At 53.1% G+C, this 24,855-nt stretch overlaps 1 protein-coding gene and 1 long non-coding RNA gene across 12 annotated transcripts in view; one reads left to right on the top strand and one right to left on the bottom strand.

Moving 5' to 3' along the window:
* The window catches only part of SHROOM3 (shroom family member 3), a 342,800-nt gene extending 324,014 nt beyond the window's left edge, over window positions 1-18,786 (top strand). For 4 of the 5 annotated variants that reach the window (XM_051819655.3, XM_051819661.3, XM_051819659.3 and 1 more), the window contains 5 exons: window positions 2,153-2,956; window positions 3,623-4,120; window positions 7,110-7,263; window positions 12,493-12,765; window positions 15,575-18,786. In XM_051819655.3, coding sequence (XP_051675615.3) covers window positions 2,153-2,956; window positions 3,623-4,120; window positions 7,110-7,263; window positions 12,493-12,765; window positions 15,575-15,892 — 2,047 coding nt within the window. In that variant the 3' untranslated portion in view covers window positions 15,893-18,786. The remainder of the gene's footprint in view (window positions 1-2,152; window positions 2,957-3,622; window positions 4,121-7,109; window positions 7,264-12,492; window positions 12,766-15,574) is intronic. The other variant, XM_051819657.3, reaches the window with a different exon arrangement.
* LOC127483192 (uncharacterized) overlaps window positions 18,690-24,855 on the bottom strand; it is a 33,157-nt gene continuing 26,991 nt past the window's right edge. For 2 of the 7 annotated variants that reach the window (XR_016212489.1, XR_016212484.1), the window contains 2 exons: window positions 20,635-20,759; window positions 18,690-20,152 (listed from right to left, as the gene is read on the bottom strand). This is a non-coding gene — a long non-coding RNA (uncharacterized LOC127483192). The other 5 variants (XR_016212485.1, XR_016212490.1, XR_016212487.1 and 2 more) reach the window with 3 other exon arrangements.

The following is a 24,855-nucleotide window of genomic DNA, read 5'->3' as shown; positions in this document are numbered from 1 at the left end:
CGCTATGTGCCAGCCGCAGCGGCAGCCACAACAGCCAATGGGGGGTGAACCAACGGAAAAGGAAGACCTTTCTCTCTCTCTCTCTCTCACTGTCCACTCTGCCTGTCAAAAAAAAAAAAAAGAAAAAGAAACTCCATCAGGTCTCCCACGTGGTTGCAGGGGCCCAAGCACTTGGGCCATCTTCTGCTTCCCAGGCTCTTTAGCAGGGAGCTTGATCAGAAGTGGAGCAGCCAGGACTCGAATCTGCACTCACACGGGATGACAGTGTATTGCAAGTGACTGCTTAACTCACTGTGCCACAACACCAGCTCCAGAAATGTTACTTTTTTTTAACCACATATCTTCTTTAAAAAGGTGAAACTAATTGCTGTGATAATCCATTCTTGAGCATTAGAATTCCTGGATACCTATCAACAGGCCCTAGGAGCCTCTTAACGCCCTATTATAGAAAGGACTTAAACAAAACAAAACAAAAAAAGTTTTTCAATCATAATTTGTGTTCCTGAAAAACACAGAACAGTTGCCATTTATGCAGACTGAGAGTTAAACTCAGAAGCATACAACCTGGGTGTTGGCCATGCAAACCAAGGTCAAACAAACTGAAAACATAACATCAGCGTTTTGTGGGCTGGACCTTTAGAGGTGAGTGTTACATTACTTTACTGTATGTCTTAGTGATGTTAATTATTTACAGCACCACTTTTACGATTTGGATTCATTTTATGTATTTGAAAGGCAGAGAGCCAGGTGGAGGGCATGAGAAAGAGAGATCGAGATTGAGATTGAGATCTCCCATCTGCTGGTTCACTCTCCAAATGCCTGAAATAGGCTAGGGCTGGGCAGGCCAAAGCCAGGAGAATTCAATCCAGGTCTCCCCAGTGGATGGCAGCGACTCCACTGCTTGAGCCACCACCACCCACTGCCTCTGGATGCCCACGGGCAGGAAGCTGGAATGGAGAGTGGAACCAGGACTCAAACCCAGGCACTCTGTTGTGGGATGTGAGGGTCCCAAGTGGTGGCTTCACCCCTGCATCAGCCACCCAGCCCTCCCCTTTTCTGCGGTCTCTGGATATGACAAAGGCACCTGACTTAGTCACTGAACACCAGAGTTGACCCCTGCCTTCTGAGAGGCTGCTCAGTTTCAACATACCAGGATCAGGGGGCAGAGGAGACATGGGCTGTTCCACCACTCACTGTCCGGGCAGCAGACTGCACCCGGGAGGATGCCCTGCCTGGGGCAGCCTGCCGGCCATAGGAGAGGTTCCTGGTAAAGAAGCCGAGCCAGGGGGTCTGATGGGAAGGGAGAGAGCCGGGCCCTGTGCTCATCCATCTGTGTCTATTAAAACACCCAAGGTGAGAGAAGAGCTGATTTGGTCTGTGTGATGTTTCCTTCCTAAGCTGCCTCACCCTTGCCTGGCGCCGGGAGGTGTTTGTGGCAGATCCTGACCAAGTCACAGCTCCCTGCGAGAGTCAGCTCTGCGGAGTGCACAGTGCCATCTGCCCTGCAGATGGACCAGGGAGACAGGGAAATTAGTGTGTGTGTGTGTGTGTGTGTATCTGTGTTGCCCTCATGTTAACGCCTACACAACCAGCGGGAGTGCTGCAGGAGGTTGTCTTGGATTTGCCAGCCTGTCGGTCACCATGCACAGCTGGGGGTTGTGGGTTTCCCTGCAGCCTGGCGCACGGTGGCCTAAGCCTCCACGTCCTGCTTGCCTGTCAACATCCTCCTCTTCTCCAGAGGTAACTGCTTATTAGGTCCTTCCAAGACTCTCGCCCCTCTTCTATTTGTCATCTTGTGAACTAGAACACAGGAGCCCAAGAGAAGGCTGTGGGGGAAACCTCGCACCCAGCAGCCCGGGTGCACGCTTTCCAAGCAGACCGGGCCGTGGCCAGCGGGAGCCGCTTCCCAGAGTATCCCGAAGCCTGCCCTGAAGGTGTGTGCGGGAGACAGGCAGAGCAGGTGGCTGTGAGCAGGCATGCCGTGCCGGTCTGTGCCTGTCTGTGCAGGAGCTGCCGCCTGTGCTACCTGCTTTCCCTTGGCCGCCCGAGTAACCAGGGGGAGACAAGCATTTGGGCTTCTGCACCCGGCCCTCCTCCCCATCGATGGCCTGTGTGGTGCAGCATGAGGCCTCACGACTCCTTCCTCTTCCAGGTCACTGAGCTTTTCAGAACGAGGCCGCGAAGAGAGGCCCGGGCTCACCCACCAGCCTACCCCGCGCTGGGGCGGCTCAGGCTGCAGAGCCAGCGTTGGTGCCTCAGCGCCCCGCGAGTGTCCCGAGGCCGGGGATCAGCAAAGGCACATGGGCAGGGGGCCGTGCCCCCAGCCGCTGCCCACAGCCGCGCAAGGACAGCCGCTCGACCCCAGGCCCGGCCCGCCGGCCTCGCGCAGCTCCCCGCAGCCTTCACCTGTGCCCTCCGGTTACTGCACCCAGGCCGCTGCCGACCAGCAGGCGGGATGGCAGCCTCTCCCACCCCACGCCCCCGCTGCGGCCCACAGGAGCGCCCGACGCCCAGAGCCTGGGGGCGAGGAGGGCCCGAGGAGGAGGGCGTCGCCGCCCCACTGGCCCCCTGCTGCCCGGGCGACGTGGGCCCTGGAGGGCCGCGAGGACAGCCTTCCCGGGGACCCGAAGCGCTGTGGGAACCAGCGGAGTCTGCCGAGCTCCTGCAGCACCTCTGACGCGGGCTCGCCCACCGGGAGAGTCTCGCTGCGGATCTCCGAGTCAGCCCTGCGGGCCTCCCCGCCGCCCCGGGACAACGGGGACGATGACGACGTGTTTGTGAAGGACTTGCACGCCAGGGCCGCCTCTAGCCCCGCGTTTGACGATCTCCCCCCGCCGCCACCGCCTCCGCCGCCGCCGCCTCCGCTGAGCCAGGAAACCCCGCCGAACGGCGCCGACGACTTCCCCCCGCCGCCGCCCCCGCACGTGGCCGATGCGGCGCCCACGGACAGCCCCGGGTGAGTGGGGGGCCCTGCCCCAGGCCGGAGCGCGGTACATTTCCGCGCGGTACATTGCAGCTGCCAGGGCTCCTAGGGCCTCCTGTGGGCCGCTGGAGAGCTCTCCTGTGTTTTGGGTTTTTCTTTTCCTTAAACTGCACGGTAAGCTGCTGGTCACTGGGGGCGCCAGAACCCCACAGGCTCATTTGCAGCCGCGGTCCCAGGAGGTTGAGGGGTTAGCACCACCCTTCTCCTCTGGCCGAGCCCCGGGTGGGTTAAGGAGCAAGAGAAAGGAGGGAGCTCAAGAAGGCAGAAGCAGCCCGTGACTGCGGCCGACGGGGCCCCTCTCGGAGAATGTGGCTCCTGTCTGAAAGCCCAGTGTGGGGTCCCCAGAACAAGTGAGCCGGCCACCACCCAAAAGCATTGCCTGGCACTGCCCATGGGGTAGCTTCCTCTGAACGACCACCGCCTCTACCCTCTGCCCACCTGGGCAGGTAAGAAAGAAAGCTGGCAGCGGCATGCTCAGTCCAGGTCCCGAAGGGGGCCATGGTCCCCCTGGGAGCAGCCACTGGGCCTGGTGACTCCCTCACCCCTCCTGACACAGAGCCCCCAGCCCTGGCTTGGAACACTCCTGCCTTCTCTCACCTTCACCCTTTTCTAATCTCCCCCCCCCCCCCAATATCCCAGCAGCTCCAGCAAACTGTCCAAGGTGACAGTGACAAGGGAGAGGCCTGTAGCTGGTGCAGCCCATCTGGCGGAGAGTCAGAGACTGGACTCCAGACCCCACATTTCGGCCCCAGGGTCAGGGCCCAGCGAGTCCACCCTGCCCTCCACTGCTGGGGGTCAGCCCTTACCCACTCCGCCCCTTGGCCAGCAGCCAAGTCCGGTGCAGCCTCCTCCCACCTGGACTCAGAGCCTCAGCCACGAGGCAGCCAGCGGAACTCAGGGTTTAGAAGAGGAAGGCGGTGCCCATGGCCAGAAGACCTCAGAAGACATCAGAACAGAGGCTCTGGCCAAGGAGATCGTCCACCGAGACAGGTCCCTGGCCGACATTTTGGATCCGGACTCCAGGATGAAGACAACGATGGACCTCATGGCGGGGCTGTTTCCCCGCGAGGCTCACGTGCTGAAGGAGAGCGGCGCGAAGAGGAAGGCCGTGCCCAGGGCCGTCGGCGAAGGCAAGAGGTGAGCCCTGGACCCGCGCTGCCTCCGACTGGGGCCCCCTTGCCCCACCCACAGGTCCTGAGCCAAGAGTGGCATTCCAGCTCAGCTCTGGGGGATGGTGGGGAGTGGGATGCAGGACACGTGCCCAACAGAGAAAACTAAGAGCAGTAGTAAAGGCTGCGATGGCATCGTGTTCGTTTCTTTATGTGAATGGCATCTCGCGCGATGCTCACAAGACCCTTCCTTCCGAGGTGGCTGCCAGTTTCACCTGCAGTTTGCAGATAGGAAAGCAGAGCACGGGGGGTTAAGATCATGCTCAGCCGATGCTGTAGAACATGTGAGGGAGGGCAGCCGGATCTGACCCTAGCCCGTGACCGTGACCGTGCCGTGCAAAGACCCCACCCCCGGGGCCCAGGACTCAACCAGGAGCAAGTAGAAGTGGGCGTGGCCAAGGCCTCCCCAGGCGGGGAGCATGGCCTTTGTGAAAAGGCTGAGAGCCTAGAGACACCCTGGGAGACTCACTGCACTGCTGGTCACCCGGGAGGCATTGAGGCGGGCTTTTGCTCAAGTGCTGGAAATTGAGAAAGCTGTGAGGGGTGCGCTCTGCTGCTTCTGCGGGGCCCATCCTGGAGCACAGGTCCCCCTGCCAGAGAACCCTCAGCAGGCCGAGTTCTTCATCTTTCGCTTGCTCTTGGGCTATTGTGATACAAGGGCTCTGCAAAAAGTTCTTGGAAAATGTATAGTAGGAAGAAACTATGCAAGAGTTTCAAAAACTTTTTTGCACCAGAATAAGCTACTTTTCACCCCACTTTCTCCACAAGCCTTTTGAAGTCGCCTTCTGTTTTCTGGCTTGCTAGATTTCTTTGAAGGACTCCTATGGGAAGGACTTTGCGTTTATATTTCTTTTTTCATTTTCAGTGAGAACTCTCTGGACTGATAGACTGGGACACGGCAGTTAGTGGCTTCCAGGCTAACTACAGAGAACATGTCGTCTACAGCCAGGCTTGTGGTTTAGAAACGTCTGAGTGATTCTAAGTGACTAACAGGAATGCTAGGCTTTTCCCCCAGGGGAGGGGACAGGAGAGAGCCCTGTGCTACTTAAAAGCAGTGTGTTACCAGACAGAGGCCCTCCCGACTGAAGGCCTCACTGGCCATCAGGGCCATCCCCTTCCCAGATTTGGGAGACAGAGACTAGTTGAAGTGACAGGGCATGGCCAGGGCCGTGCGTCTGGCCGTCCCTGAGTACCTGCAGTCTGCGAGGCAGTCGATCTGCTGGGTCCCACAGTGCTCCCAGAGAGGAGTCCTGGGTGTGTGCCAAGCAGTTCACCATGGTGGTTGTGGTGTGGTCATTATACTCTGTGTGCTCTGCAGAGACCAAAGTAACTTAGAATTGCATCCCCAAGGTGGGCATTGTGGTGCAGTGGGTTAAGCCACTGCTTATAACGCCGGCGACCCATAATCAGAGCACCGGTTTGAGTCCCGGCTGCTCTACTTCTGATTGAGTTCCCTGCTAACACACCGGGGAAGGCAGCCAGTGATGACCCAAGAACTTGGGCCTCTGTACCCACATGGTTTCTGGGTTCAACCTGGCCCAGGCTTGCTTATTGTGGCCATTTGGGAATCGAACCAGCAGATCACTCTTTTGGTCACCTGCCTTTCAGATAAATGAATCCTTTAAAAATAAATAAATACAATTCACCCTTAGAAAAGTATTTCATAGAATTACCATTGAGAACATTGTTTGCCCACTGAGTTTAGAAAGCAAATGGCCAGGTGGCCTTTGCAGCTCTGAGCGCATCCTAAGGATTGTAAAAGGAAGCATGCGCCATCTGCTGGTGAAGGAAAGCATTGTCCTGTTGGGGGCTGGCAGACGAAGCCCATTTGCATTGCAGTGGATATATATCCAAAAACAAAAGCAAAGAAAGGCAGACTTTTTTTCTTTTTTTTTTTTCTTTTAAAGATTTATTTGAAAAGTAGAATTACAGAGAAAGATCTTTCAACCACTGGTTCACTCCCCAAATGAATGCAACAGCCAGGGCTGGGACTGGCTGAACCCGGGACCCAGAAACTCCATACAGGTCTCCCATGCTGGTGCAAGGACCCAAGCACTTGGGCCATCTTCTGCTGCTTTCCCAGGAGCATCCGCAGGGAGCAGGATTGGGAGTGGAGCAGCTGGGACTCTAGCTGGCTTTCATAGGGGACACCTGCAGAACCCACTGCACCACAACGCAAGCCCCCTCTTGCTGTTTTTCAATCAGCTGGATTAAATGTAGTTATGTTGCTTAGAGGGAAAGTCATGAAGCAGGAAGCCAGTAAAGATCATTTTCTGTGGTTCTTTACTCCACAGTAAAATGATGGGCCAGATGTGAAATAGTCAGATTCAGTCATTAGTTTCCCACGTACTGCCAGAGAGCCATTTGTCCAGAGGGTGGGATCTGAGTTACATCTGAAAAGCCACTCGACTGAAACAGCATACTGGATACCAGGGTTCCCGATGTCTGGTTTTGTTTTGCAGCCTCGGAACCCCTGTTGTAAAACTGGTGAGCAGGTTCCACATTCTATACTCGCTCAGTGTGAACCAGCAAGCCCCACACGCCCAGGCTTTCACGATGTGTTAGTCTCAGTTGAGAAGGAAGGGCATTGAGTGTGCAAGCAGCAGCGTAGTGGGCATCAGAAAGCCCGTGGGTAACCAAGGCGGAGCAGGGGAAGGAAGCCAGAAGCCCGGGATTTGTGCAGCACCTTGAAAGTGCTGTCACGTGATGGAGTGATGGCCCTGCACTGTCCGTTTGGGCAGTAAGGAGTCTCTGGCGCCCTCCTGTTCGCCATGAAAGGAGAGCGTGCGGGAGGCTGACCCTGCCTCTGTCCCTGCTTGCCCTGTACGTGGGTGTCAGACGTCAGTCAGCACTGGCTCCTCCGCCCTAACCTGGGAAGAGCAGTGGGATCGGGGGTCCTGTGGTGTTGAAGCTCGCCTTGCCGCGTGTGGCTGAGCTGAGTGTTCTTTCTGGCCCAGGAGTGAAGACCGGGAGGTGGCGGGCGTGCTGGCCGCCTGCCCTGCTGCCTACTACAACGTGTCTGCACCCAAGGCTGAGCTGCTGAACAAAATCAAAGAGATGCCCGAGGAGGTGGCCGAGGCCGAGGAGCAGGTGGACGTCAATGAGAAAAAGGTGAGAGGACGGGGGTGCTCCGTCCTGTCTCCCAGAGTCCTGGTCCTTGTTCCGCAGGGGTGCTGGGCCTGAAGGCAGGAGGACGCTGGACCTGTGTGGCGTTGTACTTCCCTGCGGGCAGGCAGGGCAGTGGGGCTGAGAGGGAGGCGGTTACTTCTGAGCCGTCTGGTTGTCGGGCCTGGCAGCTAGTCGGCCAGTGGTGCTTTTTGTTTTGTGGTCCGTGGTCAGGGGAGCACTAGCAGATCGGGATGCCCAGAGAGCAAAGGCCCCGTTCACCTCCTGCACCCAGCTCAGCACGTGCCGCGAAAGCACTTTGCCATCAGCGGTTGGTACTCCTACAGACTGGTAAATGTCAGACATTTTTTAAATGACCGGGAAGCCGCTGCCATCTGCCCACAGACCCGGGGGCTCTCGCCGGGCTGGGCTGTGCTCAGAGAACGTTCCAGTGGTTCCCCTCCCCCTCCCCCATGGGTCCCCAGTCTGCTCCAGTGGTTCTCTGGTTTTCCTGGTATTGAGTCTTAGGGGAAACTGTTTCATTGTTTCTGTGATGTGCATTCCCCGGCTTTCCTGATTGTGAATGAAACCACACTGGATTCAGCCCTAGCAGCAAGGAGGAATGGCGCGGGGCGGATTTTAGAAGCCCCTGCTCGGTGGGATTCTCTGCCTCTGGCTCTCTCTCTTCTGCTGCTCACGGCAGCCTCGTACCTGCCGGCTGGTGATTCCCACCCTCGGCTGGTTTAGCAAATCCTCTGACGGGGAGTGACAGCCCTCTGCTGTTGGTCTGGCTCTGTCCCCCAGCGCCAGCCTGTGTGTGAACACTGTTGGCTGTGCCGGCCGCCAGGTGTCGTGCGCCGGGCCTGGGCTCCCGCCTGTGGACACGGCCGTGCTACGGCAGCACTGCGGCCGCTCGCTCAGCCGCCCCTCCCCGGGTGAACTCCACGCACCCTCTGCCTTTCCTGCCTTCATCACCACCCTCACCTTGGGGGTTATGCGGCAGAAAGTGTCGTAGGCCAAGAGGCTCTGGAGTTCCTGCTCTCCGGAGGTGAGGGGCAGCTCCGGTGGCGCCCCACATCGGGGCTGATTTGTCACACAAGCCCCGGGACCCCCACACGGGAGTCACCCGAGTCAGAATGGACGTGCCGGCGGCTCAGCAGCCAGCAGCTGCTCAGGTCGGACTCCTCCCTGGAGGCCCTCCAACCACACCGTCCTCTGAAAACTGCTCCCAGGATAGCGGCCTGAGCGAGAATGCGGGTCCCTGGCTAGAACCAACCAGAGCCAGAAACTGAACTCGGAGCTCACCAGGGCCAGCCTTAGAGCACAGGTAGCAGGCCAAGTGGCTCCTGAGAGGCTGGGTGTTACCTGAACACGCACCCCCGTCTCCCTCCCCCAGGGAGTTTGCTGGTTGAACTTGGTGGTTTACTACTTTTTTTTTTTTTTTTTTTAAGAGATCGGCCTGGCAAAGGAATGACTGCTCAGTTCAGCCAGCTTCCCTGTGTTTTCAGTTACTCAGATCTTTCTGCACTGCATTTTTTTTTTTTTTTGGCTTCAGATTTCCATATTTTAAGGGCATGGTAGAGTTTAAAAAATAAATTGCAGTGCTACCCAGTTATGCAGCTGTGGGCCGAGCGGCTGAGGGAGCTCAGCGGTAACTGCATGCTGGCATTTGTGGCCGAGCTGCAGCCCGGCACACGCCTTCAGAAATCAGAGTGCAGGTGGCGCCGCTGGTTCAGACACCCGCGCCCCACGCCAGAGTGCCCTGGTTCAGTACCCAGCTCCGGCTCCTGACTTGCACCCCCTGTGCGGAAGTGCTCCCTGGGAGTCGGCAGTCACCGCTGCACAGTGGAGTTCCTGCCTGTCACGTCAGAGACCTGCATTGGGTTCTGGCCCCAGCTGTTGTGAGCGCTGGGGAGTGACGCAGCAGACGGGAGCTCACTCTCCCTGGCTCTGTGCCTCTCAAGTAAATAAGTAATTGTTAAAATTAAGATGTAAAAACAGAATCTAACAGAAAGGATTAGATTTTTTAAAAAATTGAGGGACTGCCATTAAATGTGCATGGGTTCCTGCACAGGGCGTCCCTCCCCTAGTCTGCTTAGAGCCTGAAGCCTGGGAGCACGCGAGGCTCCTGCAACAGATCCATTCATGGTTCTGCCCAGCGCTGACCTCTTTGGAAACAGAAGCAGGCTCCGGAAAGCAACACGCTTGCGCCTGCTCCCTGGGGCCGCTCGCCCGCGCCAGTCTCCTGACTGCCCTAGCCATGGAGCCGGGCTTCCTTCACGCCTGCCGCTTCGGCGCTGCACAGGATCCCGAGACATCTGGTGAGCTGAGGGCAGCAGAAACTCAGAAGGAGGGCTTCCCTCGCTGCACCTCCTCCCCCACCCCACCCCCACACGAGAGCAGTCATCACACTTGGGGCGTGTAAATGCCAGCCTTGGGGAGCCCCCAAGGCATTGGCTTCTAGAAGGCTTCGGCTAAGGGGTGGACATTTGGTGAGGTGGTGACGATACCACTTGGGACACCTGCATCTCATTTCGGAGTGCCTTGGTTTGAGTACTTTTTTTATTACTATTTTTAAAGAATTATTGTATTTATTTGAAAGAGTTACATAGAGAAGTAGAGCCAGAAAGAGAGGTCTTCCATTCTGCTGGTTCACTCCCCAAATGACCGCAATGGCCAGAGCTGAGCTGATCCGAAGCCAGGATCCAGGAGCTTCTTCTGGATCTCCCACGCGGGTGCAGGGGCCCAAGGAGTGGGGCCATCTTCTACCACTTTCCCAGGCCATAGCAGAGTGTCGGATTGGAAAAAGGAGCAGCTGAGACTCGAACCAGTGCCCATATGGGATGCCAGCACTGCAGGCTGGGGCTTTAACCTGCTGTGCCACAGCGCCAACCCCAGTTTGAGTGCTTTTGATTCCAGCTCCTGCTAATGCAGACCCTGGGGGGCAGCATGTGGTGGATAGCTCAAGCAGTTGGATCTCTGCCACCCACGGGGATGCCTCGATTGAGTTCCTGGCTCCCAGCTTCAGCCTGGGCTAGCCTGACTGTTCTGGTATTTGGAGAGTGAAGTAATGGATGGAAGATCTGTGCCGGCTCACTCTCTGGCCTTTCCAAAAATACATAAGCTTTTAAAAGATATCAATTAAAGTATTAAGGTGCTTTGAGTTTCTTCCTCAAATACCGTATAAGAATCTCTAAAGAAGCCAATTTATAGAAATAATCACAGATAGGAGGCTGCTACAGTCTTTTCTCCCCACTATTTAGTTTTTAAAAACCTCTCCCAGGACTTGTGCTTCTCACAATGTGAAGTTGAGACGCATGCCACAGACTCGAATGGGCTGAAGGGCTCTGCCGAGGCTGGAGTGGGGGCGTTTTGCTCAGTTGATAACCTTTTCACATTTGGTATAACCGAATTTTCTAGAAGAAAGTAACATCTACAGTGTCAAACCTAGGACATATACCCTGAGGTTAAAAACTCCTAGGCAGACTTCAGGTAGCTGTCAGTCCCTCCCATTGTCTGAGGAACCAAGAAAGACATTGGACTTTTCTTCAACATAAAAGCACACAGTGTTTTGTTTTCCTACTGCTTTTTTTCTTTTAAAGATTTATTTATTTGGCCGGCGCCGCGGCTCACTAGGCTAATCCTCCGCCTTGCGGCGCCGGCACACCAGGTTCTAGTCCCAGACGGGGTGCCAGATTCTGTCCCGTTTGCCCCTCTTCCAGGTCAGCTCTCTGCTGTGGCCAGGGAGTGCAGTGGAGGATGGCCCAAGTGCTTGGGCCCTGCACCCCATGGGAGACCAGGAAAAGCACCTGGCTCCTGCCTTCGGATCAGTGCGGCGCGCCAGTCGCAGCGCGGCGGCCATTGGAGGATGAACCAATGGCAATGGAAGACCTTTCTCTCTCTCACTGTCCACTCTGCCTGTCCCCCCCCAAAAAAAAAAAAGATTTATTTATTTGAGAGGGAGAGACAGAAAGGTGAAAGGTCTTCCTTTTGTTGGTTCACTCCCCAGAAGGCCACAATGGGCAGAGCTGCGCTGATCCAAAGCCAGGAGTCAGGTGCCTCCTCCAGGTCTCCCATGCGAGTGCAGGGGCCCAAGTACTTGGGCCATCCTCCACTGCCTTCCCAGCCATAGCTGAATTGGAAGCGGAACAGCCGGGACTAGAACTGGCACCAATATGGGATGCCGGCACCGCAGGCGAAAGATTAACCTACTGCACCATGGAACCAGCCCTTTGTTTTCCTACTGCTTTCCCAGCCTGTGTGCGTATACCTGTCTTCATATGGTTGTAAATCACAGCGCCGGAGGGTCAGCTATGCTAATGTACAGGCGAGTGCCGCAGCTGCCAGCCAGTGTCAGGTTCTCCAGGAGAAGAGGAGGAAAACAGCGTGAGCGTTCAACAGCATCCGCCGCCTGTGTCGTCTGAGCTCAGATTCCTCAGATAGGGAGCGGTGTATTTATATACTCCACAGTGTTGTCCGCCACTGACGTTGTCTTTACTAAACAGCCTGAGGAAGGCCCCAGGTCAGAGCCACGGTGAGATGGTGCAGCAGACGAGAATGTCCCAGCCACCCGCAGTCTCCGGGCGCAGGCAGGGCGAGGAGACTGCAGGATGGCGTCATTGCCACCACAGCGTCTCACGGACATTGCAGACCTCTGTGACGGAAGTACCTCTGATTGTGCAGCTCCTGGATGGGCAGGCTGTCGAGAACTCGGGATTTCTGTCTGTCATTGTGATCATAGGAGGGCATTTCAAAGCGTTTGTGGGAAAGTGGAATGAAAGATGAGCGGTGTGTTTCAGGGCTGCTCTGGGACACCTGCATCCCACACCAGGCTGCCTGGGGTCAAGGCCCAGCTCTGCCTCTCATTCCAGCCTCCTGCTGATGGGTACCCCAGGAAGCAGCAGGTGATGGTGCAAGTACCTGAGTCCCTGCTACTCCATGTGGGAGACCTGGATGGAGTTTCTGGCTGCTGGCTTAGGCTTGAACTTGCTGCTGTAGGCACTGGGGGAGTGAACCATTCAGATGGAGACTCTCTCAGTATTTATAACAGAGGCAGCTGCGGACGTAAAGGCAAAGGAGATACTGTGAAGGCCTAACTCGGGGTCAGGGAGACAGACCGCACAGAGCAGGGGCAAAGCTGAGCCCTGAGGAGGAGAGCAGCTGGGAGAAGTGACTGTGTCCGCGGACAGCCGCGGGCTGACCCTTACTGCCTCTGCCTCTGGTCTGTTGTTGCAGGCTGAGCTCATTGGAAGCCTCACCCAAAAACTCGAGACCCTCCAGGAAGCCAAGGGGAGTCTGCTCATGGACATCAAGCTCAACAACGCCTTGGGGGAGGAGGTGGAGGCGTGGATCAGCGAGCTCTGCAAGCCCAACGAGTTTGACAAGTACAAGATGTTCATTGGGGACCTGGACAAGGTGGTGAACCTGCTGCTGTCGCTCTCGGGGCGCCTGGCCCGCGTTGAGAACGTCCTCAGCGGCCTCGGAGAGGACGCCAGTAACGAAGAAAGGGTAGGTAGCCGGCAGCGCAGGCCCACGGCGTGCCCTCGCGCAGTGTGATGAGGGTCTCTTTGGGGCTGGGAAGGAGTAGGTAACTGAGACACAGAAGGTGGCATCTCCCATGCCCGGGGGCGACTGCTTGCTTGCTGATTGGGTTTTGAAGGTAGCGAGCTGTGGGAACTATGAGAAACTTGTGTAGCCAGGGACCTCACGGGAAGTAGATGGCTCCATCGAAAGGGATACCGAAGGAAGTTCAAAGAAGGCATGGGAGGGGTTACTGGAAACCCAGGAGAATACCAGAGAGTCCCCCTTCCTCACCTCCCAGGGCCAGCATCAGCGGGGAAGCCATTACTACTCCTAGTCCTGAAGGAACAGGGGAGCGGGACCCTGACCAGAACCGGTCGCGCTAGCCGCCCTACGGCTCTGCAGCCCCCATCGTAAGAGGGGAGAGTGGGCCTGGGGGCGGCACACCATGCCGAGCACAGAGCAGAGTCCCCGCGGCCCCACTGTCTAGGCCTGCAGCTGCAGTGCGAGCAGCTGTGAACTGACTTCGTGACCCACGCAGCGTCGGGGAGAGGGAGTTGCCGGAACAACAGCTGGGACGCGTATGCGACGGTGTAGGCAAGAGGCCGCTGAGGCACATGTCACAGAGACAGGGAAGGACTTGGAGGATGGGTTTAAATATGCAGGGCAGGGAGTGGAGGCAGGAGGAGCAGAAGGCAACACAGGGCCTCGTGCTTGGCCCTGGGGTGGATGCTGCAGATGCCTGGGTCAGGAAATCGGGGTGGGGGGGGTGGTTTTAACGAGGGCAAGATGGGTTGTTCCCAGAATTGAATTAAATTCAGTACTTTGATGCAGCGTACACACTCCTTCTTAGTGCCAGTAAGTGCTTGCTTGCCTGCAAAATATGAGAATATCCGTTTTTTATTATGATTGCTCTTTAAGAAACTGAATGGATAAATAGAGATGAGAAAATGACAAGAGTAAGTGGCTCAATAAATGCTGAATTCGGGGGAATAGTGACCAGTGGGAGGGGAGGATTTTTTTTTTTTCTTTTTTTTTTTTTCTTTTTTCTTTTTTTTTTTTTTTTTTTTTGACAGGCAGAGTGGACAGTGAGAGAGAGAGACAGAGAGAAAGGTCTTCCTTTGCCGTTGGATCACCCTCCAATGGCCACCGCTGCAGCCGGCGCACCGCGCTGATCCGATGGCAGGAGCCAGGAGCCAGGTGCTTTTCCTGGTCTCCCATGGGGTGCAGGGCCCAAGCACCTGGACCATCCTCCACTGCACTCCCTGGCCATAGCAGAGAGCTGGCCTGGAAGAGGGGCAACCGGGACAGAATCCGGCGCCCCGACCGGGACTAGAACCCGGTGTGCCGGCGCCGCAAGGTGGAGGATTAGCCTATTGAGCCACGGCGCGGGAGGGGAGGATTTTGATTAAGGATGAGTGCCTGTAGGCTTCAACTAAATCTCAAACTTAAAATTCTAATCTGGAAAAAGTTCCTGTAAAGTTTTTGCACCATTACTGGGCATTCTCTATGCGACAGCTGCCAGGGTCACATTTCAGAGTGCCTGGGTCCGAGTCCTGGCTCCCGCTCCCTAGTCCAGCTTCCTGCCAACAGGCAGCCTAGGAGGCACCAGGTGATGGCTCCAGGTGGTTGGGAGACCTGGATTGAGTTCCTGGCCCCTGTCCTTGGTCTGGCCCTGCCCTGGCCACTGCACACATTGGGGCGTGAACCAGCTGATGGGACCTCACTTCCTCTGGCTCTCCCTGCCTCTCAGATGAGAATCAGAAAACTTTTCACTACTTTAAGGTGAGGTGGAAGATCTCCTCTTTTAACCTCTAGCTCTACCATGTTTAGAAAGCGCTCTCCGTTCAAACGGGGGGCACTCAGGAGGTTGTTTCAGGAGTGGGTGGTGTGATAGGGGAAGGAGTCCGTGAAGGTGGGGACGTTTCTGAGACAGATCTTTTCCCTTTGCACCTTGCCTGGGCAGGCCAGAGTAGGGGAGAGTTGGGACTAAGACACAGAGCCACTGATACCCTAAGCAAGCTAATTTGTACTGAGAGAGGTTGAAGTGATCATTGTGGCCTGAAAAGTGTGACTGATACTTTAGTACCAAAAAATTTTTGAAATGCATGCAGGAGGTTTTTCATACATAAGTTTTCCTCACGTTATGAAAAAGGTTTTTGCATCCAAGTAAATGCATACTTAAAAAGATTTATTTATTTGAAAGGCAAAAATAGGAGAGAAACAGATCTTCCATCCACTGGTTCACTCCTCCAAATGGCTGCAACAGCCAGGGCTGGGCCAGGCTGAGGCCAGGAGCTTCTTTTGGGTCTCCCAACTGGGTGCAGGGACTCAAGCACTTGGGCCATTTTCTGCTGCTTTCCCAGGTGCATTAGCAGGGAGCTGGATTGGAAATAGAGCAGCCCAGACTCAAACTGGCACCCATTTGGGATGCCAGCACCGCAGACAGAGGCTTCACCTGCCCCACAGTGCCGGCCCTGTAAATGCATACTTTCAATTTCATCTTGCAGTACCCTTGTAAGCATTTATTTAAGGCAACATGTTGGCTGTTTTTTTAAGCCTTGACCCCAAAAGTCGAGTCCCCAGCCAAGACCTAGCCCCTGTCAGTGTGGAGCTCCTGAATGACTGTACAAGTGGGAGAGTGTGGTACGCAGCCTCAGAATGCCGGGCTGGTCGTCAGTGTCTGGAGGGACAAGCAGGCTAGAAAACAGCCATTTCGCGTCCCGGAAGAGGCTCCCTTGTTTAGGGGCCCGGCTCCTGCCCGGCCCTTAGCTGACCTGTGTGTTTTGCCCCGCAGAGCTCTCTGCACCAGAAGAGGAAGATCCTGGCCAGCCAGCACGAGGACGCCCGCGAGCTCAAGGAGAACCTGGACCGCCGCGAGCGCGTGGTGCTGGACATCCTGGCCAACTACCTGTCGGAGGAGCAGCTCCAGGACTACCAGCACTTCGTGAAGATGAAGTCCACGCTCCTCATCGAGCAGCGGAAGCTGGACGACAAGATCAAGCTGGGCCAGGAGCAGGTCAAGTGCCTGCTGGAGAGCCTGCCCTCGGGCTTCACCCCCAAGGCTGGGGCCCCGGCCCTGCCCCCGGCCCTCGCCGGCGAGCCTCCCCTCTAGGACGCCAGCCACACCGTCCCTTCCCTGAGCACTGTTTAATCTGAGAGGCTGTTGCAGCACAGACGTTCAGACTGAATGGGTGATGGGTTCTCTGGGTGACAGGAAGTTTCCTCTCTAGCCCTCCCGAGAGCTTGAGTGCTGCTGGGAACGCGGCCTCTCGATTGCTCTGTGGTAGGAGGAACGGTAACGACACCGGGAGACCCCAGGGTGGCGGGGGGTGTCGATGGATCCTTTAGTTTCTAACAAGCTGAGGCAACGTAGACCAGCATGTGTCGCCCTTGGGCATGTCCCCACGGCGGCCTTCCTGGCCCGGGGTTGGGGGAAGCAGTGTGTCCTGGCCACAGGTGCCAGTCCACAGAAGCAGGGTCTGCAACACAGAGCCTTAAAAAGACACACTCGCGAAGACATGAGCCTTGCTGTTGTTATTTATATTTTTTCAAGATGACAGAGATCATTGTGTTTGTGTGCTAACCACTCACTTGATTCAGCTTTGTGGTGGACCTAGAGTTCCGTCTCAGCTTTGTATTTTGTGAAAACCTTAATGAAGAATTCCAAAGATAGCCGCACCCCCAGCGTGGAGCCTCGCTTCTTCGTTACACGCTTGGCCTCTCCGGCTTTGCTGTACAAACACCAGGGGACGTCCACGCCTGGCTGCGTCCTTGGGGGGAGGAGTCCCAGTGTCTACTGCTGCCTGCTCTGCCACAGGAGGGAGGCTCTGTGCCGCAGGTCAGCCCAGCGTTCCGCGTGCTTCCTGGTGGTGGTGGGCAGGGCCGTGAAACCCCAAATCCACAGTCAGGCTGTTTGCATGACACTTTCCCAACCCCATTGGCTACATTCTTGATTAGAAATTCTCTCAGCTCCTGAAGACTGATTGTGCACAGTCTTGTGTAGGTGACTCCTAAGCTCTGGCTGTAAGCTTCGTAAAACAGACGGGAAGTGCAAGGCAGGCGGGGGCTGGCCTCCGCTGTCACCGCCGGTGGAGGTGGCGGTGGGCTTGTACTTGGAGCCCGTGGCACATCCCAGGCCGCGCCTGGGTGGGCTAGTTGGTTTCTTCGTGTGTCTGATCCGTGGCTAATCCCTTTCTTACTCGGGTTTGCAGATACCAGGCAGCCAGCCAGAGTGAAACTTTCAGGGAGTCCGAGGACAAGCATCCCCCATGCCCTTGGTTTGACTCCGTCCATTTTAGTGAAATTTTATCTTCTGGTTGAGAATATCCAAACTGTAGTTTTGGTCCCTAGTACCTTTGTCCTCTGATTGCCGTAGAAACGAGAGACCACCCAGAAGTTTCTTGGGAGCGGTCAGCCAGCACTGCTGCCTTGTTCGTGGCTTATGCGCTCCGTGACTGCACGGATAGAATTGAAGAAGGAACCTTGGTTCCCCAGGAGTGTCTTCGAAGCTGCCGTCCCATACGGAGCCCCCATCTCCTGGGAACCCAGGGGACCAGCAGCAGCACCCACAACCCCTGCACGGCTACAGAACAGCAGAGCATCCAGCAGATGTGTCCGGGGGCTGCGCTCCACCCCAGCTGGTGGGCATCCTGGGTGTCCCGCTGCCCCCACGTGGGTCCTGCCAGTCAGAGCAGGCTGACGCAGCCGGCCAGCATCCGCAGGGGAACCCTGGGCACCCAGATTCCAAGCCTGTGTCTAGAGGACGCTGTGCACATTGTCTTTGTCAAGGACTTTCGGATCCATAGCTGTAGAAGTCGTAACCCCACAGCAGAGACCCGCCCGGCTCACCCTCCTGGGGCTGTAGCCGCTCTTGTTAGGTGGAAATGTTGAGTGAGGTTCCAAGTGGGACTTTGAAATCTAATTCCTAGGTGGATGCGATACTCACCAACCCGCTTGTCGGCGTTGAGAAAAGCAGCCTGTGTTTATCCCTTTTTCCTTTTGCGTTGTTACTGTTAGGATCGTCTATAGTAAACACTACGCTTCCTCCTCACAGTGTCCTGCGCCCGGACCCTGAGTGCAGCGGTTAGGAGCGTGCCCGCTGGGCAGTCCCAGGAGGCATGTGACATCTCAGAATTGCCCATGACCGTGGTCATTTGGGAGTCAATCTTGGAATATTCCCAGTGAGGGTCTCCCAGAGACCTGTGAAGCCGCAGGAAGGGACAGGGCCTCCACGCCCTGGGGCTCGGGAGAAGTCCCTGGGCAGGTTGCCGGCCGACCGCCCACTCGGCCCCCACTTCTCCACGCACTGTCGAAACCACGCCTGTTCTGCTTCACTCCAGGGGAACCAACGCTGCCGGTTGCATTATCCGCACACCTGGTTTCCAGACTGGAGAATGAGCGAGTCTTGGGTCAACCCGAGAATCGGTGGCTGTCTCCGCAGTTGAGGGTGAGGGTTTAACAGGTGCTGCATGGAAGCAAATGGAGAGGAGCAGCCGGGACCGCCTACTAGGTCCTTCCTGTTCCTGCTTTGTTCACATCTGATCAGAGGCAGGGGCTTTGAGCTCCACCTTCAAATTTCATTTATTGAGATCCCGGGCTTTTTTCTAGAGGCCTGGGAAACGTGGGCTTTTTTATATATGGTCCCAGACTTGCTTGTCTTTGGTTTAGTTGTCCATGAGAGTGCTGGCTTTATTCTGTCAGGTTGAAATTATTTTTTCTGTATTAAGTTGGAATTATTTAAGGACATGAGGTTTATTTATGTTACTACTGGAAGGAAGAAGGAACATTGGTCAGAAATAATTTACTAATCTTCAGTAAGGCATAAAGTGGTCACAGGGGCCATTCTACCCAGTAGAAGATTATTTAGGATAAAGTATTTATTGCTGCCTTAACCCTTTGGGATAAAGCATGGGATAAAATGATAAAGGCCATTTTAAAATCAGAGGGTACATGAACAGTTTTCTTACTTCTAAATCAAAACCTTTTAATAAAAATTGTTGAAATTCAGAGTCTCAGAAGTCCAACGCCCTATCATGTTTACTGTCATTGGCTACCGCATTGTAAGTGTGTGTTGTCTCCACTTTTAAATAACCCCCAAGGTTGCCCCCTGCCCAGACTCCTCTCTAGATCGGTTTTAAATTTAAACAAGCTAATAAGCACTTGCTCAGGCTCCAGTGCACTAATTGTTTTTCCTCCAAGAGACTCGGTTCAGACTCCCAAGTGTGGGTAATCTGAAATTCCGCTCTGATTGAAATTCATCCCAGTCAGCCTTTTGCGCGGCCCCCACACGGATTTGTTAGTCTCGGCTCGGATGGAACAGTCCAGCTCGAGAGACAAGAGTGTGCTCGTTGCCTTTGACTGATTGCCACGCCATGAAATCAGAATTAGGCAAGAAAAAAAGTGGCAAATGAGGAAACTGGCTCATTTGTTTTTACTTCTCCTCCATATAGTGAATTCCTCTCAGTGGAAAGGCAGGTGCATTTCCTGCTAGAACATTGGTATTGCTGTTGCTGTACCCAGTGAGTTGAACAGGGAGTATTTAGCACCAGGAATTACTCAATTCTGATCAAGTAACTAGAAGATAAAAGGAATTCTATATGGTATCAACTTAGTAAGAGACCCCATCCCAGGGCTGGGGTTCAGAACTCCATGGAGAATGGAACTCGGCCCACCCAGCCAGGAAGTTGGCTGGTTTTCTCCAGCCAGATCTAGTCTGCAGTCCCTGGGCAAGCTGGGGGAGGAACCCTCCAGAGCACACAACTGCGGCGAGTGGTGGTGAGGCCCGGCAGGAGTGTTGGCCGCTGAGTGGGAACCCTCTGCCTGGGACCTGCAGACAGAATCCGGGAGCTGGTGTTGGCGGGAGACATTCAGGGAGCCAGTGCAAGCAGGAACCTGTCAGGTTCAGGTGTTTGGGAGAAAGTTAGCTATGGCCTAATGCTCTGAGTTTGTAGAGACACTGCACATCTGGGCATGCATTTGGGGCAGAAATCCATCTAATGTGCCCCCCCCCCCCCGCCAAATAGGGCCACAGACAGCCAGAATATAACTGGTCCCGCTTACAGTGGTTCGTCTTCAGGTTTTTTGACTTCACAGTGGTGCAAAAGTGTATTCATGCAGCCATTCTGTGTGTCACTTTCAGTAGACAAGAAGTTGCACAAATGTCCTGCACTGTAGAGTGGTTGTGTCAGGTGACTGTGCCAGGCTGTATGCACAGTAAGTGTTCGGAGTGCCTTGGAGGCGGGCCAGGCTAAGCTCTGCCGTGTTCACTGCGGTAGTGTGAGTGTCTCAGTTTATGCTGCTTCCAGCTTGCAGTGATTCGTGGGGCGCAGTCCCGTCCTCAGTGGAGGAGCACCTACCTCTGCAGCACCCTTCCCTGTAACGAAGAGACACGGATTCTGTCCATCACCGTGGCCGTGATAGCGAAAGGTGCATTTGAAACAGGAATAAATAACTAGGACAGATGTGTGCTGGATTATCATGGCATTATCTCCTGGTGCCATGGAGAGTTTTGTAGTTGCTGATTCTGTAAGAACCATTTCTCAGAAACACTACATATCGTTTGGACAAGATAAATCTCTTAGAGAAGGTCCAGATGGAAGAGTTTCTTAGTCGTGCTGTCTCGAGAGGCGCCCCATAAGTCTGTATTAAAAAACCTCAATTAGATGTAGACTGAGGCCTACTTAAGAGCATGCACCACTGTCCCTCAGCTTATGGTGGGGTAGGTCCCAGCAGACCCATTGTAGGTCAGAAATATCAGAAATACTGGAAGTTGCAATTGCGATTAATATCCTGGTAAACCCATTGCGAAGTCAAAAAAGCCCAAGATGAACCACTGTAAGTCAGAGACCATCTTACCAGTCATTCTCGGGGCCAGTGCCATGGTGTAGAAGGTATAGCTTGCATCTGCAGTGCCATCATCCCATATGGTGCAGGTTCAAGTCCCAGCTGCTCCACTTCCAATCCAGCTCACTGATAATGGTCTGGGAAAGCAGTAGAGGATGGCCAAAGTGCTTGGGCCTTTGCACCCATGTGGGTGACCCGGAAGAAGCTCTGGGCTCCTAGCTTCAGAATGGCACAGCCCTGGCCATTGTGGCTATTTGGGGAATGAACCAGTGGATGGAAGATCGGTTCTGTCTCCCTCTAACTGTCAAATAAACAGTAAATATCTTTGTCTCTGCTATCTGCCCATGTACACATGTGTGCTTCTGTGTGTGCATTTTACACCATTTCAATTTTTACAATGGTTGGTCTTCCTTTCTCTTTTCTTTCTTTTCTTTAACTCTGCCTGGCAACAAAAATAAAAATAGACAGTCAGAGAGAGAGTTATAGACAGAGACAGAGAGAAAGGTCTTCCTTCCGTTGGTTCACTCCCCTAATGGTGCTACAGCCGGCGCTGTGCCGATCCGAAGCCAGGAGCTGGGTACTTCCTCCTGGCCTCCCATGCGAGTGCAGGGAACCAAGCACTTGGGCCATCCTCCACTGCCCTCTCAGGCCACAGCAGAGAGCTGGACTGGAAGAGGAGCAATCGGGACTAGTACCCGGTGCCCCAACCGGGACTAGAACCTGGGGTGCCGGCGCTGCAGGTGGAGGATTAGCCAAGTGAGCCACGGCTCTGGCCCTTCCTTTTTCATTTTCAAGATTGCACTTACCTGTCTATCTTCGGTTGCTTGCAAAGGATAAAGTGGGGATGAGTATGCACCCACATTGCAATATCTTCTTGGTGAATTGATCCCTTTCTCACTGTACCTTCTCACTATCTTCTTTGTTGTTATAGTTTTTGACCTAAAGACTACGTTGTCTGAAATAAGTATAGCCACCTCTGCTTGCTTTTTGTTCCTATTTATATAGAATATCTTTTTCCATCCCTTTACTTTCAGTCTGAGAGTGTTCCTTTAAAGCAAGGTAAGATTCTGGTAGTTAATGTATACATTAGAGCACCTAAGTGTACAAGGCCAATGTTAAGGGACCTGAAGGGAAAGACTGCAGCACAGTAGCAGGGAGTTGCAGTACCCAGCTCTCAGTGTTGCACAGAAATCAGGAAGGAAACAGACTTGAAATTCACTTTGGATTAAATGGACCTGACATACATGCTCACATAGAGAACATTTCACCCAAAACAGAATCCACATTCTTCTCAAGTGCACTTGGAACATGTTCCAAGATAGATGTATTAGGCTGCAAAACCAGTCTTAACAAATTTAGGAGGCTTGAAATCATATCAAGTATCTTTACGACCACAATAGTATGAAACTAAATAACAGGAAAAATAAAGGAAAATTAATAAATACTTGGAAATAATGTGTTCCTGAACGACTATTGAGTGAAAGAAGAAATTAAAAATAACAAAATATGGAGCTGGCACTGTGGCGTAGTGGATAAAGCTGCCACCTGCAGTGCTCGCATCCCACATGAGCTCCAGTTGGAGACCCGGTTGTTCCACTTCCGATCCAACTCTGCTATGGCCTGGGAAAGCAGTAGAAGATGGCCCAAGTCATTGGGCTCCTGCACCCACATGGGAGACCTGGAAGAAGCTCCTGTCTTTGGGTCAGCCCAGCTCCAGCTGTTGCAGGCATTTGGAGAGTGAACCAGCAGATAGAATTCCCTGTAAGATCAGGAACAAGACAAGGATGTTCATTTACTCTTACCATTCTGTTCAATGTAATAATGGAAGTACAAGCCCATTCCAATTAAATAAGAGGAAAACACATTCAAATAAGAAAGGATGAAGTGACATCTCAGTCTGCTGATGGCATGATGTTGTATATGGAAAATCCTAAAGACACCAAAAACAACTAGGATGGACAAAACAAAGTTGCAAGACACAAACTCAACTTAATAAAAATCAGTAGTGTTGCTATACACCAACAGCAAACCAACTAAAAGAGAAATTAAGAAAGCAATCCTATTTATAACACAAAAATACTTGGTAAATTTAACCAAGAAAGTGAAAGATTTTTACACTGGAATGATGACACACACAGAGGGATATTCCATATTTACAGATTGGAAGAATCAATATTTTTATTTTTTAAGGAATGCAAATTTGAACAGTATAACTTTAGGAATATAGTTTTTCTTCCCACCCTCCTCCTCCCTCTTCCTTTGCCAGTCCCATTCTCCATTAAGATTCATTTTCAGTTAACTTCGTACACAGAAGACCAAGTCTATACTAAGTAAAGATTTCAACAATTTGCACACACCTGCACACACAACTGAGAACCAGGTATACAGTTAACTCTCATAGTACAACTCATTGAGGACAGAGTAAGTGCACAGTGACTCCTGTTAATTTAACAACACTCTTAGGTATGATGTCAGTGACCACCCAAGGCTCTTGACAGGAGCTGCCTAGGCTATGGAAGGCTTTTGAGTCCATAAACTCTGTCAGTATTTAGACAAGGCCATAAGCAAAGTGGAAGTTCTCTCTTCCCTTCAGAGAAAAGTATCTTCTCCTTTGATGGCCACTTCTTTCCACTGGGGTCTCCACCCACAGAGGTCCTTCATGTAGGACATTTTTTGCCACAGTGTCTTGGCTTTCCATGCCTGAAATGCTCTCACAGGCTTTTCAGCCAGACCAGGAAGCCTTAAGGGCTGAGAATCAATATATTTTTTTAAGATTTTATTTATTTATTTGAGAGAGTTAAGGACAGTGAGAGGGACAGACAGAGAGAAAGGTCTTCCTTCCGTTGGTTCACTCCCTAGATGGCCGCAATGGCTGGAGCTGCACCAATCCAAAGCCAGGAGCCAGGTGCCTCTTCCTGGTCTCCCATGCAGGTGCAGGGCCCAAGCACTTGGGCCATCCTCCACTGCCTTCCTGGGCTGTAGCAGAGAGCTGGACTGCAAGTGGAGCAGCCAGGACTAGAACCAGAGCTCATATGGGGTGCCAGCGCTGCAGGCGGAGGATTAACCCACTGTGCCACGGGGCCTGGCCCCTCAATATTCCTAATATTGCATACTACCCAAAGTCATCTGCAGCTTCAGTGCAATCCATATCAAAATTCCAATGTCATTCTTCACAGAAGTGGGAAAGACAATACTAACATTTGAGTGGAACCACAAAAGCCCCTGACTAGCCAAGGCAAACTCGTCTAAAAGGAGCAAAGCTGAATGCATCATACTACTGGATTTCAAGAAATTATGACAAAGCTATAATAATCAAAATAGCGTGGTACTTGCATAAAAACAGACACATCGACGAATGGAATAGGATAAAAGCTCAGAAATAAACCTACACATTGATGTCAATTTATTTTTGATAAAAATGCCACAACACACAATAGGGAAAAGACAGTTTCTTCAATAAAAGATGTTGAGGAAACAGGATATTGACATATGAAAGAATAATAATGGACTCTTGCTCCTTATGTTAAGAATCAACTAAGGGGCCGGTGCTGTGGTGCAGCGGGTTAATGCCCTGGCATCCCATGTGGGCACCAGTTTGAGACCCGGCTGCTCCACTTTCAATCCTGCTCTCTGCTGTGGCCTGGGAAAGCAGTAGAAGATAGCCCAAGTCCTTGGGCCCCTGCACCCATGTGGGAGACCAGGAATAAGCTTCTGGTTCCTGGCTTTAGATCGGTGCAGCTCCTGCCATTGCGGCCAATTGGGGAGTGAACCATTGGATGGAAGACCTCGCTCGCTCTCTCTGCCGCTCCTCTCTCTCTGTAACTCTGACTTTCAAATAAATTAATTTAAAAAATGCCTCTTTTAAAAAATAATCAACTAAAAATGGATTAAAATTTTAAACATAAAGCCTGAAACTATTAAACTATATGAACACAGTGGGAAAACTGACATTGCTCTGGGCCACGACTTCTGATATGATGCCCAAAGTACAGACAACAAAGCAAAAAATAGACATATGGTATCGGAACAAGCTACAAAGCTTCTTCACAGAAAAAAAATCAAAGGGAAAATCCAGATTGGGAGAAAATATTTGCAAGAAATACTCATCCATCAGATAAGTGGTTTATATCCAAAATATATAACTCAAACTACTTAATAATATGAAAAAAATAACCTTACTTAAAAATGGGCAAAGGACTTGAACAGACTACTACAAATATATACAAATGGCTG

Source organism: Oryctolagus cuniculus, chromosome 8, assembly GCF_051225735.1.
Source record: "Oryctolagus cuniculus isolate XC-2025 breed Fujian yellow rabbit chromosome 8, ASM5122573v1, whole genome shotgun sequence".
NCBI lineage: Eukaryota > Metazoa > Chordata > Mammalia > Lagomorpha > Leporidae > Oryctolagus > Oryctolagus cuniculus.
This window is presented reverse-complemented; position numbering and strand designations above follow the sequence as displayed.